The sequence below is a fragment of the Guillardia theta genome (assembly GCF_000315625.1).
Source record: "Guillardia theta CCMP2712 unplaced genomic scaffold GUITHscaffold_6, whole genome shotgun sequence".
Classification (NCBI taxonomy): domain Eukaryota; class Cryptophyceae; order Pyrenomonadales; family Geminigeraceae; genus Guillardia; species Guillardia theta.
The window spans coordinates 423063-438110 of NW_005434668.1; the positions used below are offsets into that span (position 1 = coordinate 423063).

Sequence of the window (15048 nt, forward strand, 5' to 3'; positions counted from 1 at the left end):
AGCATAGCAGGCACGCTCAGCAGTCAGGCATGAACACACAAAAACCTGTCTGGTATGATCGCCGGCAGGAGGGCAATCCAGCTCGACGGCCTCAGTTTAAGTGCACGAAAGTACCCAGAGCCCCGGTGGGCATCTCGGTCGAGCTTCCGTTTCTCAGAGAGAAAAGCAGGGCCTCTAAGTTCACAGTCTACCTGATCCAGACAGCCGGCATTACGAGGTTGAGTTCATGTCTTATGCCAGTCACGTGAGGGAGCCGGAGCGCGGCCGTGGGGGAGTCAGAGGAAGGGAAAGGAGACAAGAAAGGATGGCAGGAGAGGAGAGAGAGAATACAGGAGAGGAGGTGAGGAGGAGAGGAGGTGAGCTCTTGGGTGTTGCTTTACCTCTTGCTCGTGTGGTAGAGGCTGGAGATGGAGGAGCAGGCTTGAGCAAGCACGAGGACGAGGAGCGAACGGATGCTGAGGGAGGTGAAGGGCCTCATCGGCATCACAGGAGGGTGAAGTCTAGAGGATGGCAGCTCACATGCACGTGAGGAACGTGTACCGTTGCGAGAGGGAGGAAGAGCAAGGAGGAGGGAGGGAGGGAGAGGAGGGAGAGGAGGTAGGGAGAGGAGGTAGGGAGAGGAGGTAGGGAGAGGAGGTAGGGAGAGGAGGTAGGGAGAGGAGGGAGGGAGGGAGTTTCGAAGTTATGGCTCCTTCATCTCCTCCCAGTAGGATCTACTTTTCAGTGGGACGACGATGCGAGAACTCGGGATCTGACACACCAACATGTGAGCAAGAATAAACATGTGACATGTCCTGAAGACACTCCTCTCTCTCCTCCCTTCTCCTCCTTTCCTCTCCTCTTCCTTCCTCTCCTCTTCCTCCTTTCTCAACACTCTTCGCCCTCGCCCCAGCCGGTTCTACCTTGGAGCAGCAATAAAATCCTAACGGACTTCGAGGAATTCAATTCATCACCACAGGGAGCGAGACAAGACTATCATGCCACATGCTATCCTACTCAGAACAGAGCAGCTTCACTGACCTGCTCTTGTCCTCCTTCTCTCCTCTCCTCCCCCTCCCTCCCTCCCTCCCTCCCTCTCCATTCCACTTGCATTGTCGGAGAATATTATGTCCCCAGGGTTTCTCACAGGAGGTCCTTCTATTTCGAGACAAAAGTTATCAGTTGCAACGATTTCAATTTTAATTAAACATTTGTACCAATTATCAACAATGACTAAATTATGGAGTCTCAATAGTACCTTTGCCAACCCACCACCCACCTTCCTTTGGAGTACAGATATGGCCATTACGTCATCACCAAAAGCTGTCTTGCAAGCTCAAATCTTGTACTGCTGCTGCTGCTGCTGCTGCTGCTGCTGCTGCTGCTGCTGCTGCTGCTGCTGCTGCCCTTCTCACTCCCTCCTGTATCCCACCAGCTTCCAAACTATGCCTATCGTCCTGGTCTTCATTGACTTCCTCCTATTCTCTGCGCATCGTCGTACCCGCCTGCGACTTGACTTCCTTTTGTCCAAATGGTCGCCACCTCCTGCCAGCCCTGGTCCCTCACACGATCCTCCCACCTCCCTGCTCATTCTCGACTGCTCTCGTCACGGGCTCCCCCGACAGCCACTGACAACGATGATAGTCCGTCTGTCTTCCTGCTGCTGCTGCTGCTGGTGCTGCTGCTGCTGCCTTCAAGGAATCTCTTCAGACCGGCTCGCCCTCCTCAGCCTCTGATAGTTCACCACTCGCTGGATGCACCTCTCTGCAAGATCCTTGGAGATCGAGGAGCTCTGAGACGACCTGCTTCCACTTCGCGGCAGCCCTTGCACCTCCTTCTGCTCGTCTTCCTTGGGCTCGGCCTCCTCAGCAGACGATGCGAGGAGGTCGGGGGTGATGACGTCAGCGTTCTTGGCCTTCTCCTCGAACGCTCGCGCGACGTCGTAGATGGTGGGCCGCCGGGCGAACCTCTGCACGACGTCGTTGAAGCTGTGAAACACTTCCTTGCTCCAGTCCTTCTCTCCCTCCTTCGCCATCCCATGGCGCGCGTTGTAAGTATCCATGACGATCGCCAGGAGCATGTTGAGGATGATGAGCGTGACCAGGCAGACGTAGCCGGCGACCCACGTGAAGCCGATGGTGACGGTTTGCTGGTCGAGGGCCTTCATCTCCTGCCATGCCGACATGTCGGCCACCAGTAGCTCGAAGCAGGTGACGATGGAGTTGGAGATGCTCGAGAAGGCCTTGAGCTCGTGCCCGAACAACAGCGTCCCCATGCCGGCGAAGCAGAAGACGATGGTCATGAACACGAGGACGAAGTGGAAGATGTCGGTGGAGGCCGCAGCGAAGGTGTCGAGGATGACGGCGAGCCTGGGCTGCACGCGAATGACGTCGAGGAACTGGAGGAGGAAGAAGAACAAGTTGAGAGAGCATACGATGCGGTACGACTGCAGGTCGCTTGTCACTTGGCTGATCCGATCCTGGAGTTGACGAGTCAGTGCAGGCAGGCAGGCAGGCAGGCAGGCAGGCAGGCAGGCAGGCCAGGGGGGGGGGGGGGGGGAAAAAAAAAAAAAGGTGGGGGAGAGAGATTGACCTGAACTTCAACCTCGTGGAGGAGCATGCCCTCCGCAACCTTGCTCGTGATCTCTCTCGTCTCCTGCAGGAGACCCAGATGCCACCAGAAGGAGAGCACGTATGAGATGATCATGGAAGCGAGTGACAGGAGCTCCCAGAAGGTCGGCCAGCGGCCCTTGAGGACCCCGGGAAGGGTGGAGATCGTGAGGATGGAGTAGATTGCCAGCACCACATACCAACCAGCATCGCTCAGAGTCGCGTACCCACTGACCTTGTAAGGGTCGAGGAGGATCGAGGCGATGGAGAACTCTGTCCCGATGTAACCTCCTCGTTCCACGTTGAGTTTCAGGATGGCCTCTGTGAAGACGCTCAACTCTCCGTTGTACAGGCTGACAACGATCTCGACCATGTCGGTCTGCCGGTCGATCCAGTGCCTTGCTTCGAGGTACCGGACCCTCTCTGCGACCAGCTTCGCCGCTAGCTTGTCGCTCAGCCAGAACCTGTACACGCCGTCCTCTGTGTCGTTCGTGAAACCCTCCGCCGCAGACGTTGCGTCGTGCAGCCCGATAGCTTCCTGGTAGCCTGACGCGTCCAGACACTGCATCCCGTCCTCGTGCTTTGCCGGCACGTTCTCGTAAGGAGGGCAGAGAGGAGTACCGTAAGGCTGGTTGTCAGGCTCCCGATCCTTTGGATGGCATTCAGAACCATAGAACGCGTCGAGCACATGGATGGCACATGTGGCCGGTCGGGACCTCCGCTGCTGCAGCCTGACGCTGCCAAGGATGCGGTTGTACTGTGAGATCCTTCCCCAGTCAGCCTGGCTGAGCTGGTTGCCGACATGATCCGTCTGCACAAACGTGGTGGGCACAAAGACGTGCTCCATCCAGTCCCAGAACTCTCCGAGGCTGTGGATGTCCTGGAAGTGGGATATGGAGAGGTCCTTGCGGTCGGAGAACAAGTAGATGTGCTCCACCGCCCTCTCCACCTCGCACACTCTCGCTACGTCAACGTGGAACATGACGGAGGAGAAGAACGTTATGGTAAGGAGGACCACTAGAGGGATTCTGATGCAGCTCTCCCTTGTGCGCTTGCTCCTCGACAGGTACTCCATGAGCTCTTCTCTCCCGATCTCCAGCTGATCGCGGATGTTCCGAGCAGCTGAAGTTGCTCGTCTGATCGAGCCAGGAGCTTCTCCGTCATCGTTTGCGCTCGTGGCCACTCGCTGGTACTCCCCATCGCCCAACCCCTGCATCAGGTTGGTCCGGGAATCGAAGTTATTCATGTTGACTTCTTGCCCGTCCATGTTGACTTGCACGTCTGAAGTTGGTAAGATCCTCCGCGATGAAGCCCATTGTGATGAATTCTCACTCTCCATGACTGCGACAGGCATTTCAGTGTACGAACTGGTCGGGGTATTTCGCAAGCTCGTGCGTTGAACAGCCGGCACAGCTTGACATTGCTGAGACGATCTACAGTTCTATACTATAACAATGTAAAATTCTTTCATTAACTCATGCACGATTGCGCTCTACATATGCAGCCACCTATCTCACACCTTTTACTTCTCCCATGTCTGCCCTATATTTCTGTTTGAGGCTATCATCTTATATCACTTTGTTTCATCTCAATCATCAACTAGCGCGCACAATTGTTCGATCTCTTCACTTTCTTCCGACTTCCTTCAGTTTGATCAGCAAAGCACATCCTATTACTCCCGCTTCCCCATGACTGTCATCGTATAGGGCTTCCTTCTTCATCGCGGCTGCATCTCCCTCATCTTTCTCCTCCTCCTCCTCCTCCTCCTCCTCCTCCTCCTCTCCTTCCACCTCCTCCTCTCCCCCCCCCTCCTCCTCCTCCTCCTCTCCTTCCACCTCCTCCTCTCCCCCCTCCTCCTCCCCTCCCCTCCCTCAGCTTGTTGCAACTTTCATCTCGCCATTCCCCAATACAAATGACCCCCCCTAAAAAGATTTGCAGGGGTACCACCACCATATACTGCTCATTGCGGTGGAATGGGGGGGTAGGGGTGACCCTCCATAGTTGAGTAAAAGTCTTAGGCCCGTTTCCCGCCGGCTCCCAGATTCCAGATTTTTGACTTTATTCAAACTAATTTGAAATTTACCCCGAAATATTCACCGGTGCTTTCAATACATACTGACAGGGGGTGGGTCCACTGCCTGTTCATATTTGATGCTCCCAGCGTACCCTCCCTACCTTCTAACAATTTTTCTCGATTGAGCTAATAGTATATTTCCATATAGTGCCTGCCCATTCGAAAAGCAAAATCTGGGAAAGTCAACCGCATCGTTTCATTCTCAAATTAAAATGACTTATAGTTGAGTTCTCCAAAACATTTGGAGTAGAAAAAAAAGAATTTGACTTATATTTGTATGAAAAAATCTGGAATCTGGAATCTGGGAGCCGGCGGGAAACGGGCCTTAGAGCTTCTCCGGAGTTCCCAGGCTGTTCCCCGGAATCTCAATGGGACTTAGAGGAGATGAGGGCTAAATAGGATCAGGGTGGGGATGAGGGCTGTTCCCGGAGCCGCCCCGACCGTTGAAAGACCTAGTCACGTCAGCGCAGGCGAACCTGCAGGCGAACGGGATGGAAGGAGGGGGAGGGGAAGGAGGGGGGGGAGGAGGGGGAAGAAGAGGAGGGTCAGGAGGAGGAGAAGTAGTGGCTCTGAATGAGGCAGGAGGACAGTCGAAAGCAAACGAGAACACACTGACAGGAACAGTGGTTCGGAGAGGCGGCAGCGACGCGGTCCGGTCAGAAGCAGCAATGGCTTCTGATGTTGATGGGACGGACGGTAGCGGGAGTGTTGTCTCATCTGTGTCAAACTTCACTACTCTAGAAGAGGAGATGAGAAGCTCGCTCATAGACCGATGCTTCCGTCAAGCCAAGGAGGGTGACCTCGCGGGATTCAAAGCCACGTCCCTCACCCTCGTCCTGTGTAACGGGGGGAGGAGCGAAGTCAATTCTATCAAGGATGCCAGGGGCAGGACACTCCTGCACTGGGCCGCCCACGAAGGTCATCTCAGCTTCGTCAAGTTCCTCCTCATCGACCTGCTTGCCAACGTGTATGAGACTGACCAGGACGGGAACACTGCCGCTGATCTTGCGCGCGAGCAGTACTGGAAGAAGGTCCTGCGGTTCATCGAGTCGTTCGCTGACGCCCAGCTGCGGTACGTCGCGCTCCTCCAGTCCTCATGCAGGCGGCGCTTGCAGAGGGCTGAGTTTGTGCGGTGGCATGGAGCTGCGTGCAGGGTGAAGTGCCGAGTCGTCGCGCTGCCCTTCAGGAGGAGGAAGCACGAGACGCTCAGGTTCACGAGCATGTGGTTCCTGAATGGGGAGGAGGGGAGAAAGCTCCTCGTCTCCCCGCTCCAGGCTCGGATACGACGGCTCCTGCTGTACCAGCACGCGGCAGCTCCAGAGCCATCGGGATGCCGCTATCCCCTGTACCACTTGGCCAAACACGCTGCCCTTGTCGTTTCCTCCTGCGTGAAGCGGAGGCTGAAGTCGATGCTCTACAAGAGCGCCATAGTGTGGTGCAGGAAGACTGGGCAGCCGCTGGGCTCCATGCTGAACCGCCTGATCGGGAGGTACCAGAGCTCGAGCAAGCAAGTCGTCTCCCCGCTCATCCGCAACAGGAGCTACATCGTCCACTCCTCCAAGTTCCAGCTGCAGCTGGAGCAAGGGGGAAGCTCGAGAGAGGCTCAGCTGCAGGTGAAGAGGCAGTTCTTCGAGCAGAAGGCGAGGGAGGCGGAGAGGAGGAGGAGGAGCTCGGTCCGAGTACAGAGGTGGTTCAGGAGGCTGCAGGACAGGTGGAGAGTGGAGGAGAGGTTGTGGGGGAAGGAGGAGAATCGGAGGGTGGAGGAGGCGTTCTTCAAGAACAAGCTCTTTAAGCTCTTCACAAACCAGGAGAGGAGCCTTCTGGTCTACGTGGAATGGGGGGAGGAAGGAGAGCGAGGAGGGCTGCGAGGGCTGATTTTCCTGCACATGAAGGCGACGGAGGTGATGAAGGAGGAAGAGGAGGCGCGAAGGAGCCAACGTCTCCTTGCCCAGCTGGAGTTCGAGCAGCTAGTGGAGAGGAGACGGGCTGCAGAGAGGAGGAGGAAGGAGGAGGAGGCGGCTGGGCGGATCCAGAAGGCTTGGAGGGGGTGGAGGAGGAGGAAGTTGAAGCACGAGGAGCTGGTGAGGCTTTCCAACACGGGATGGATCCTGCGAAAGAAACAGGAGGAGGAGGAGAGAAAGAAGGAGCTGGCAAGGTTGAGTACGAGGAGGGAGAGGAGAGGGGGGGGAGGAGGGGGAGAGGAGAGGAGAGGGGGGGAGGGGGAGGGGAAGGGGAAAGTAGATGAGAAGGGGGTGAGGCGGGATGACAGAAGGAGAAGAAGGAGAAGAAGGAGAACGTGGCGGTGGAGGGGAGGAGGAGGAGGTGGTGGTATTGGAGTTGGTGGTGTTGATGATGGTGGTGGTAGTAGGGGAGGAGGAGGTGGTGTTGTTGTTGATGGTGGTGGTAGTAGGGGAGGAGGAGGTGGTGTTGTTGTTGATGGTGGTGGTAGTAGGGGAGGAGGAGGTGGTGTTGTTGTTGATGGTGGTGGTAGTAGGGGAGGAGGAGGTGGTGTTGTTGTTGATGGTGGTGGTAGTAGGGGAGGAGGAGGTGGTGTTGTTGTTGATGGTGGTGGTAGTAGGGGAGGAGGAGGAGGAGGAGAAGTCTTCTGACATCTGTGTGCGAGCAGGTTAAAGATCATGATGTACTCCATGAGAGGAGACGCGGAGCAGCGGAGGAGGTGAAGGACGTGATTGTCGGTTTCCTGCCTCATTCCACGCCTCCCGCAGGCACAAGGAGCAGCTCGAGAACGCGATCTCCGAGTCCATGAGTCGCCGGAGGGAGATCGCAGAGGAGGTTCAGAGGACGGAGAGAGGTCCGTCCTGCCGTTTGCCTCTTTTCCTTCCTCCTGATTGAGCTTTTTTCTCTTCTCCTCATCCTCCCCCTCCCCTTCCTGTTCCTCTCTTCTCGTCCTCCTCGTTTTGCTCGTCCTCCTCCTCTCCTCTCCTCCTCCTCCTCCTCCTCTCTCCTCCTCTCTCCTCCTCTCTCCTCCTCTCCTCTCTTCCTCAACCTCCTCGTCCTCCTTTTCTTCGGTTTGCTCCCTCCTCGCTCCCTTCTCCACTTGCTGTAGATCGGAGAGTCTGCATCGCGGCACACCGGCACCAGGAGGCCGGCAAGCTCAAGCTCAAGCTCGACAGACTTCGCACGGAGGCTGAGAATCTCCGAGCTGGAGAGCAGCAGAACATGGAGAAGGTGGAGGCCCTAGAGCAGGTGAAGCTCCTCCTCTGCACCTCCTGCTCCTCCTCTCCCCTCTTCGTTCGCCTCCTCCTCCTCCTCTTGTTCCTGTCCTTCGTCTCCGTCATCATCATCATCATCATCATCATCCTCGAATACTTTCTGCTTCTCCTCCTCCCATCTCCCTCATCCCCCCTGTACTCCTCCTACTTGGCCCTGACTTGGAGCCCCCAGGAGCTCCTCGTGTCCTCCGAGAAAATCATCCAGCTCGACGTCCAGCTCAAGTCTGCTGAGTCCAAGTTGACAGCGAGGAGGAGGAGGAGGAGCCAGGGGCTGCCGCAGAACTCAACAACCCTCATGCTCATTGAGAAGAGGGAAAGGCTCTTCCTCTGCCGCCACGTCGCCTCCTCCCCGGAAGGAGCAGCTGCAGTCCTGCAAGGAGCGTGGAGGGGGCACCTGGCAAGGAGCAGGCAAAGGAGGTTGTTGGAGAATTGCTCTCCTCCTCCTCCTCGCTTGTCCCCTTCCCATCCTTCGATGGCTCATCACTCCCCTGCTCCTGCTCCTGCTCCTGCTCCTGCTCCTGCTCCTGCTCCTGCTCCTGCTCCTGCTCCTGCTCGACTCTCGTTCGCCCCTCCTGCTCCTTCGTCGCGCCTTCCTCCCTCCTCCTACATTGCCCCAGCTCCTCCCCCTGCCAAATCGACCAGAAATCTGCCAGAGATCAAGCAGAGGTTTGCGTTCTTCTTCCCCGGAAAGGAAGCGATCATGTCAGGACGAGACGAGGGAGGAAGAGGAGGAGGACAGAGCGGGCGGCAAGACAAGAACAGCTGGAAACTACCTCACATCACGGCAGACGCGCGACGGTGAATGAGGAGACGAGAGGAGGGCGTTGCAATCATGTTCGCAGATCTCATATTACTTGCTGTGTTCTTCACCCTTCGTGTTTCTCATCTCCTCCTCCTCCTCTTCCTCCTCCTCCTCTTCCTCCTCCTCCTCCTCCTTAGTCTGTCATTCTTTTCGTGCATCTTCAATAGTGTACATCATCTCCTCTCACGCCTGCGCGAACAATTCTGCCTGCTCCTTCCTCTGCTTCCTCTCTCGCTCCCTCACGATCCCCTTGAGGATTTTCATCGCCTCCTCTTGCTCCTCGACCTGCTTCTCCGCCGCCTTCAAGGGAATTTTCCCCTCTTCCTCCTGCACTCCTTGTCAGACAGCTCGTAGTTCGCATGCCTACAACACCTTCTCCTTGTCTTGCTCCAGCTCCTCCCTCGCCTTCCGCAGCGCCTGCTTCGATACCAGCACCCTCCTCCTCGCGCGCTTGTACTTCCTCTCCTCTTCAGCATGCGTCTGCCTCCTCGTCTGCCCCTGAAACTCAGCACAGAGCAGGAGGAGGAGAGACGGGGAACCTCGACGAGTTTCTCCCACATGCTCTTCGCCTCCTTCATCCCTGCGGGCTCTCGGGCCTCCTTGTGCTCGAGGTGCTTCAGAGCCTCGACGTCTTCCTCCAGCTGCCGTTTCACATGCTGCAATACAGCGCTCAGCAGCGAACAAGAGAGCGACAGGGCCGAGGAGCGGGGAGGAAACATGAGGGGGGAGGGAAGGTGTGTGTGCGCACGCTCGCACGCGGAAGAGGAGGAATTGGGAATGCAGGAGAAGGGAAAAGAGGATGGGAGGGAGGGAGGAAAGGGGGGAAGGGAGGGAGGGAGGGAGGGAGGGAGGTAGGGAGGAAGTGAGGGAAGGAAGGGAAGGCGGGAGGGAGGGAGGAAAGAGAGGAAGGGAGGGAGGGGAGGGAGGGAGGAAAGGGAGGGAGGGAGGGAGGGGAGGAGCAGCAGACCTTGAGAGCAAGGTCCCGGACAGCGTGCTTCCAGTGAGCGTGACTTGTCGCTTCCTCGTGCTGGGATCGTTCGATCTCAGCAGCCCTCTCGAGCATCTTCTGGTGGAGCTTCTCGCTGAAGAGAAACGATGAGGAGAAAGCGCGGGCAAACACGCAGGTAGGAGGAGAACATTGAAGAGGTAGGAAGGGGGGAGGGAGGAGGGAGGGAGGGAGGGAGGGAGGGAGAAGAGAGGAGGGAAGATGGTACAGTAGACCAAGGAGGCCGCAACTATACCTTGCCTTCCACTTCCGATCCCTGGCAAGAGCACGATGAACTGCTTCTTGCTCAAATTTCTTGATCTTGGAGTGCTGGGCATGCGCCTCCTCCTCCTCCCGCAACCGACGCTGACGCTCCTTGGTCCGATCTCTGTCGTCCACCCTACGGAGCCTCTCTAGCACCGCACCATCTCTCTCCTCCCTCGCACTTCCTTGGACAGGAGGAGCAGGAGGAAGAGGGTTGCTGGCCTCATGCGCTAGGGACTTGCTCGCTCGCCTCCTCTCAAGCGTCTTCCTGGCCTCCTCCTTCCTTCTCTCCATTCTACTTGACAGCAGCTTCTTCTCGTGCTGCACCTCCTGCTCCCTCTCCGTCTCCCTCCTCTCCTCCCTCCTCTTCATCGCGTCCCCTTCCAGCTCCATCATCTTCCTCCTCGCCCGCACAGCCTGGTCGAGGAAGGTCTTGCGCAGGAGAGCTTGCTTCTCCCTCTCCGCCGCCTCCCAGTCGCTCCTCGAGCTCTTGACCTTCTCCTCCTCCGACTTTCAGAACATGTCAGATCGAGGCTTGCTGTGCGCAAGAACCCATACCTTCTCATGCTTCTGGATCTTCTCCTGCCTCTTCTTCTCCATAAGATGCACGGCTGCTCTCTCCTTCTTCCTCTGCGCCGCCTCTTCCCTGGATCGCTCCAGATGCTCCTCCAAGTCGGCTTTCTCCTCCTCCTTTACCTTCCTTCTCTCCTTCGAAACCTCCTCCTCCGCACGAGCCTCCGCCCTCCGCACAAACTGACGTTGAGGTTAAGACCGTCATCCTCACCCTCTACAGTCTCACCTGGGCGCTCTGCTGCTTATCCTCCTCCTCTTTCTCCTCCTCCTCCTCTTTCACCTTCCCCTGCATGTGCCGCAGCTTCTCCTCTCGCTCGTCCTCCTGTTGATGGTGCTCCCTCTCCTCCTCCTGGAGCTTCTCCCTCGCCCTCGCCTCCTTTCGATCGACACTCTCAACTTTGGAGATCTGCTTCTCCTCCTCGGGGCCGACACCCTCCTCCTCTCCACTGGGAAGTCGCTTGCGCCCAACTGCAGGCACAAGAGCCGATACCGCTTCCTCCTCCTGCTTCTCTTTGCCTTCCTCCTTCCTCGCCTCCTTCCTCTGCGAATGGAACTTCTTTTCCATCCTGCGAGCCGCCTCCATCTCCTCCTTGCGCTGCTGCTCCTGCTCTTCAGCAGCTTCTTTCCTCTCCCTCCTCTCCTTCACTTCCTGTTGCAGAACGTCTTCACGCTCAGCCTTCGCGTCTTCTCGCATCTCCCGCTCCAGGAACTCTTCATGACCCTCCTCATCCTCCTTCACGTGGCGGACATGGCTCTTCAGCGCCTGCCTCTGCGCCTCCTTCACCTCCTCCTGCTTGCGCGAGTCTGCCTTCTCCTCCCTCTCCGTTGCTTTCTCGAATCGTTGCAGCTCGTGCTCGTTGCGGTAAACCTCCCTCTCATGCCTTGCCGCTGCCTCACTCTGCAGGTCTCTCTCAAGCGCAAGTCTCCGCTCGAACCTTGAGGGCAAGGGTGTCAGCGCTCATCAGGTCTGAGGGAGGGAGAGAGGAGGGACACACAAACTTACTGCTCCTCGCTCTCATTGGAGTGCAACGATGGGGAGCCCGACCCTCTCTCGCTTCTCCTTCCACTCGCACGCATCTGGAACAGGTTTCAGCAAGTAGGCAAGGCCCGAGTTTCAGCTTTGACCTCTCCTGCCAGATTCCCGAGACGATCCAGCGCCTTCTGTGCTGCTTCAAGATCCCCCGAAACACTCTCGCCGGAATGGTCTCCTCTCTCTCCATCCTTCCTGCCACTGTACCCTTGCGGATCTTCGGCGGCCGATTCAACATCCATGGCAGACTCTTCCAGCGACTGCGGGCCATTGCTGGCGCCTAACAAGGGCATGGGAGAATCGGGAAATGAGGAAAGAGATCCGAAAGCGTTGAACATCTCGCGGCTCTTAGACTCTCGTACCCTGAAAATCACATCATGTCAGGCTCAAGAGCGGGAGGGATCAGCAGCGGGGTGAATATGAGCAGCACCTTCCGAGGACGCCGACATCTTCTTTGTTAGCAGATGCCCATATAGATGGTAGAAGGATCAGCAGAAGGAAAATGAGTCGGCAAGCCATGACGGAAGCGCAATTCGTTCTAGGAAGACACTGGTCAACTAGAGCCAAGAGACATCAGCATACAATCGTTCCTCACTTCCTCTACCTGCGTGTTCTGCTCAGAGTCTCTTCTCCTCCTCTTCTTTCAGCATGCCTCCTTCAAGCCCTGTCCCGCCACCCGCTGCCAGGCATCCATGGGAGCTGCTTGGGTTTCGCTATTTTGGGATAACGGTTTATAACGGTCTGTAACGTCGAGATCCGAGTCACAGTTACGGTTCATCAGTGGCCGCCGCCCGGCCGCCCGGGCGGCGCCGGGCCTGGCCCAGGGGCCGAGGGACCGGCCGGTGCTCACGTGCTTGAGCCGGGCCCGGCGGGGCCGCCTTGACTCACTGGCTGTTGAGTAAAGAGTGAGGAGCCCGCGGTTCAAACGTTGAACAGTTCGGAAGGACGAGGCGGCACTCACTGGCCCGCGGAACTTAGATCCGATCAGACTCGCCGCCGAGTCGGACTCCCGGGCCGGGCGGCCCCGCGGCCCCTGGCACGGTGGCCGCGCCGCGGGCGTGGCCCGGCGGCCCGGCCCCTGACGGCCGGGTGCAGCCTCACTGACTCAGGGCACTGACACGCGAGTCGGCCACTGCCACCGTTTGACGGACACCGGGGCGTGACGTTCGGACGGTTACTGGGACTCCCGGACGGTTATGTTATGTAACTCGGATGCGACACTTCCCGAATTGCTTTAGGAAGTGATCAAAAATTGCAAACTTGTGTAAGGCTTTGAAATTAATGAGGAAGATTCCAAATCAGAGATTCTGTCAGAACTCACCTAGGGTTTGACCGCAGCCGACACCATGTAAGTAGCCCTGGCTTGATCTCGCTCATGGCGAGCCAGCGACTTGGAGGAGGAAGAGGAGGAGAGGACAGAGGAGATGGTACCAGCAGTCAGCGTTTTGGGGATCATCGGAGGGATGGCCCGCACGGCATTGATGGCATGATGATGGAGAGCAGCAGTGAGGAGGAAACCAATATGCATGTACGATCGAATAAGAACCATGGGAGACATCCCTCGCTATGACTCTAATCTCCAACAAATATCTCTCATGGCTGATTGTACGGCCGCTATGTCGCAGGGGCAATGCTTCCAGCGGACTAGACGCCCTGTCGTGCTGCGAGAAAGCCGAGCGGCCCAAGTAAGCCTTGTGCAAGTCTGTTTGGAGTCTGACAATGCTCGTCGTCAAGCAGAGAGAGCTATGAGAAGCTTGATGGAGAGCTCGTGATGCTACAGAATGCTGTGATCCGTGGAGATGAGAAGTAAGCCTCTTCCGTCGCTTCCTTTTGGCGGAGAAGTTTGACAATGAGCATCCTAGGACAGTGGAAGTGATCCTGTCAAGGGCTCGGAGGATCGGCATCATCAACTATCAGGATTACGCAGGCCGGACCTGCCTGCATCATGCGGTCTGCCTCATCCAGTACATGCTTTCCTTCGCCTGACTCGCGATGTGCTCCCAGGCACAGAACGGTCATGCACGAATCGCTCGCATCCTGTTGGAGTACAACGCGGATCCGATCCTCAAGGTAGGAGGGAGTTCGGCTGTCGCTGCGGCTGCGAGGTTGCGTGATGATATGTCTCTGAGTCGCCGCACAGAATAAGGAGGGGAAGACCGCGCTGCAGATGGCGATGGAGAATGGTCACCACAACGTGGTCGAGGTGAGCGGTAGCGACCTGATCACCGTTCTTGATCCTGAGACCGCTCTTGTTCTTGCGCAGGTGTTGCTGCAGACCAAGACCAACTCTACCACGGGGAAGCCCAAGATTGGGAATGAAGTGCCGACGGTGACCGCCTCTTCTCTCGTTGGAGAGTGTCAAAGTTGTGATCTTGCATCTGTTGTCCTATCTAGCTGTACAGCATGGATGTCGAAGCTCTGCATGCAGACGCAGCAGACAAGTACTTCAAGGGTGACTATGCAGGTGCGGAGGATTTGTACAAGAAGGTAAAGAGAATCCAAGTGATCTTCTGGCGGATTTCAGCTCAAAGTTGGATGCAGGCCTTAGCTGCCAACCCGAAGCATCTGAGAAGTTTGTGTAACTACGGAGCACTGCTCCACAACATCAAGAACGAGTACGACAAGGTTCGTTGAGAAGCTTTGCCTTCCTTCCTGTTCTGTGTTGTTGCTGACTGCCGCCAGGCTGCGGAGATGTATTCGGCAGCCCTGAAAGTGGACAAGAATGATGTGGTGCGAGCACTGAACAGTGGGCTGACAACAGCAAGTTGAACAGGGAGGACGCAGGTCACACTCTACAACTATGCCCTGTTGCTGGAGGTGGCAAAGAAGGGTCTGTCCCCGCGATCGCCTGCTCCCTGCGTGTTCACTTGTTGAGGCAGACTACCTCGGAGCTGAACGGCTCTACCTCCGAGCTCTCCAAGTCGACCCCATGTGAGGGCGTCCTTTCTTTACCCTCGATGGACTCTGACGTCATCAGGCATGTCGACACCCTGGTCAACTACGGCTCTCTGTTGAAGACCGTACACAACGAGCTGGGAACAGCCGAGAAGGTCGAACTCAGACTTCCCTCCGCCTTCCCCCCTTCTTCGGTCGGGTTTGTGACATGTTCCCTCAGATGTACGTCACGGCGCTGCAAGTAGAGCCGAATCACGGTCTCCTCCTCCCATTCCGATGAGATCAACATTTACTGACTTCGCCCGCCCGCCCCTTCCTGCCCCTCCTAACCATGACAGTGGACGCCCTCTGCAACTACGCCCTCCTGCTGCGAGATGGCCTTGGGAACAAGGAGAAGGTGAGGGGTGAGGATCTTGGGTTGCTATCGTCCTCACGCGCATGGATGTCACAGGCTCGATCTCTCATCCAGCACGCCCTCGTGAGTCCTTGTGTCATCCTCCTCCTCCCCTGACCTGATGCTGTGCAGGAGGTTGCGCCCGATGACGAATGGCTGAAGAAGCACGCAAGTGCGTTCTGACGTCTCCGCTGACACTTTTAGAAAACG

General features: G+C 57.0%; 4 protein-coding genes across 4 annotated transcripts; 2 read left to right on the forward strand and 2 right to left on the reverse strand.

The window, feature by feature from the left end:
• Positions 1-2173: 2173 nt before the first annotated feature.
• GUITHDRAFT_84361 (hypothetical protein) lies at positions 2174-3917 on the reverse strand (the record flags this gene model as incomplete). The annotated part of the gene is made up of 3 exons (XM_005840180.1): positions 3258-3917; positions 2820-3011; positions 2174-2442 (listed from the first exon to the last, which is right to left on the reverse strand). Coding segments are annotated over exons 1-3 (1059 nt in total), but the record flags the coding sequence as incomplete, so codon positions are not given.
• A 1413-nt stretch (positions 3918-5330) lies between these two features.
• GUITHDRAFT_100965 (hypothetical protein) lies at positions 5331-7515 on the forward strand (the record flags this gene model as incomplete). The annotated part of the gene is made up of 3 exons (XM_005840181.1): positions 5331-6817; positions 7289-7339; positions 7389-7515. The coding sequence occupies 3 exons, from the start codon at positions 5331-5333 to the stop codon at positions 7513-7515; spliced, it is 1665 nt and encodes a 554-aa protein (XP_005840238.1).
• Positions 7516-8880: 1365 nt separating this feature from the next.
• GUITHDRAFT_100966 (hypothetical protein) lies at positions 8881-11596 on the reverse strand (the record flags this gene model as incomplete). Its single annotated transcript, XM_005840182.1, has 8 exons — positions 8881-9024; positions 9070-9189; positions 9237-9353; positions 9665-9779; positions 9939-10456; positions 10505-10699; positions 10746-11454; positions 11523-11596. 8 exons carry the CDS (start codon positions 11594-11596, stop codon positions 8881-8883), a joined length of 1992 nt encoding a protein of 663 aa, XP_005840239.1.
• Positions 11597-13115: 1519 nt separating this feature from the next.
• On the forward strand, positions 13116-15021 carry GUITHDRAFT_133007 (hypothetical protein; the record flags this gene model as incomplete). Its single annotated transcript, XM_005840183.1, has 15 exons — positions 13116-13234; positions 13287-13355; positions 13412-13499; positions 13554-13619; positions 13690-13878; positions 13944-14036; positions 14091-14174; positions 14232-14279; positions 14334-14379; positions 14429-14480; positions 14527-14599; positions 14665-14701; positions 14783-14841; positions 14896-14922; positions 14971-15021. 15 exons carry the CDS (start codon positions 13116-13118, stop codon positions 15019-15021), a joined length of 1101 nt encoding a protein of 366 aa, XP_005840240.1.
• Between the last annotated feature and the right edge of the window lie 27 nt (positions 15022-15048).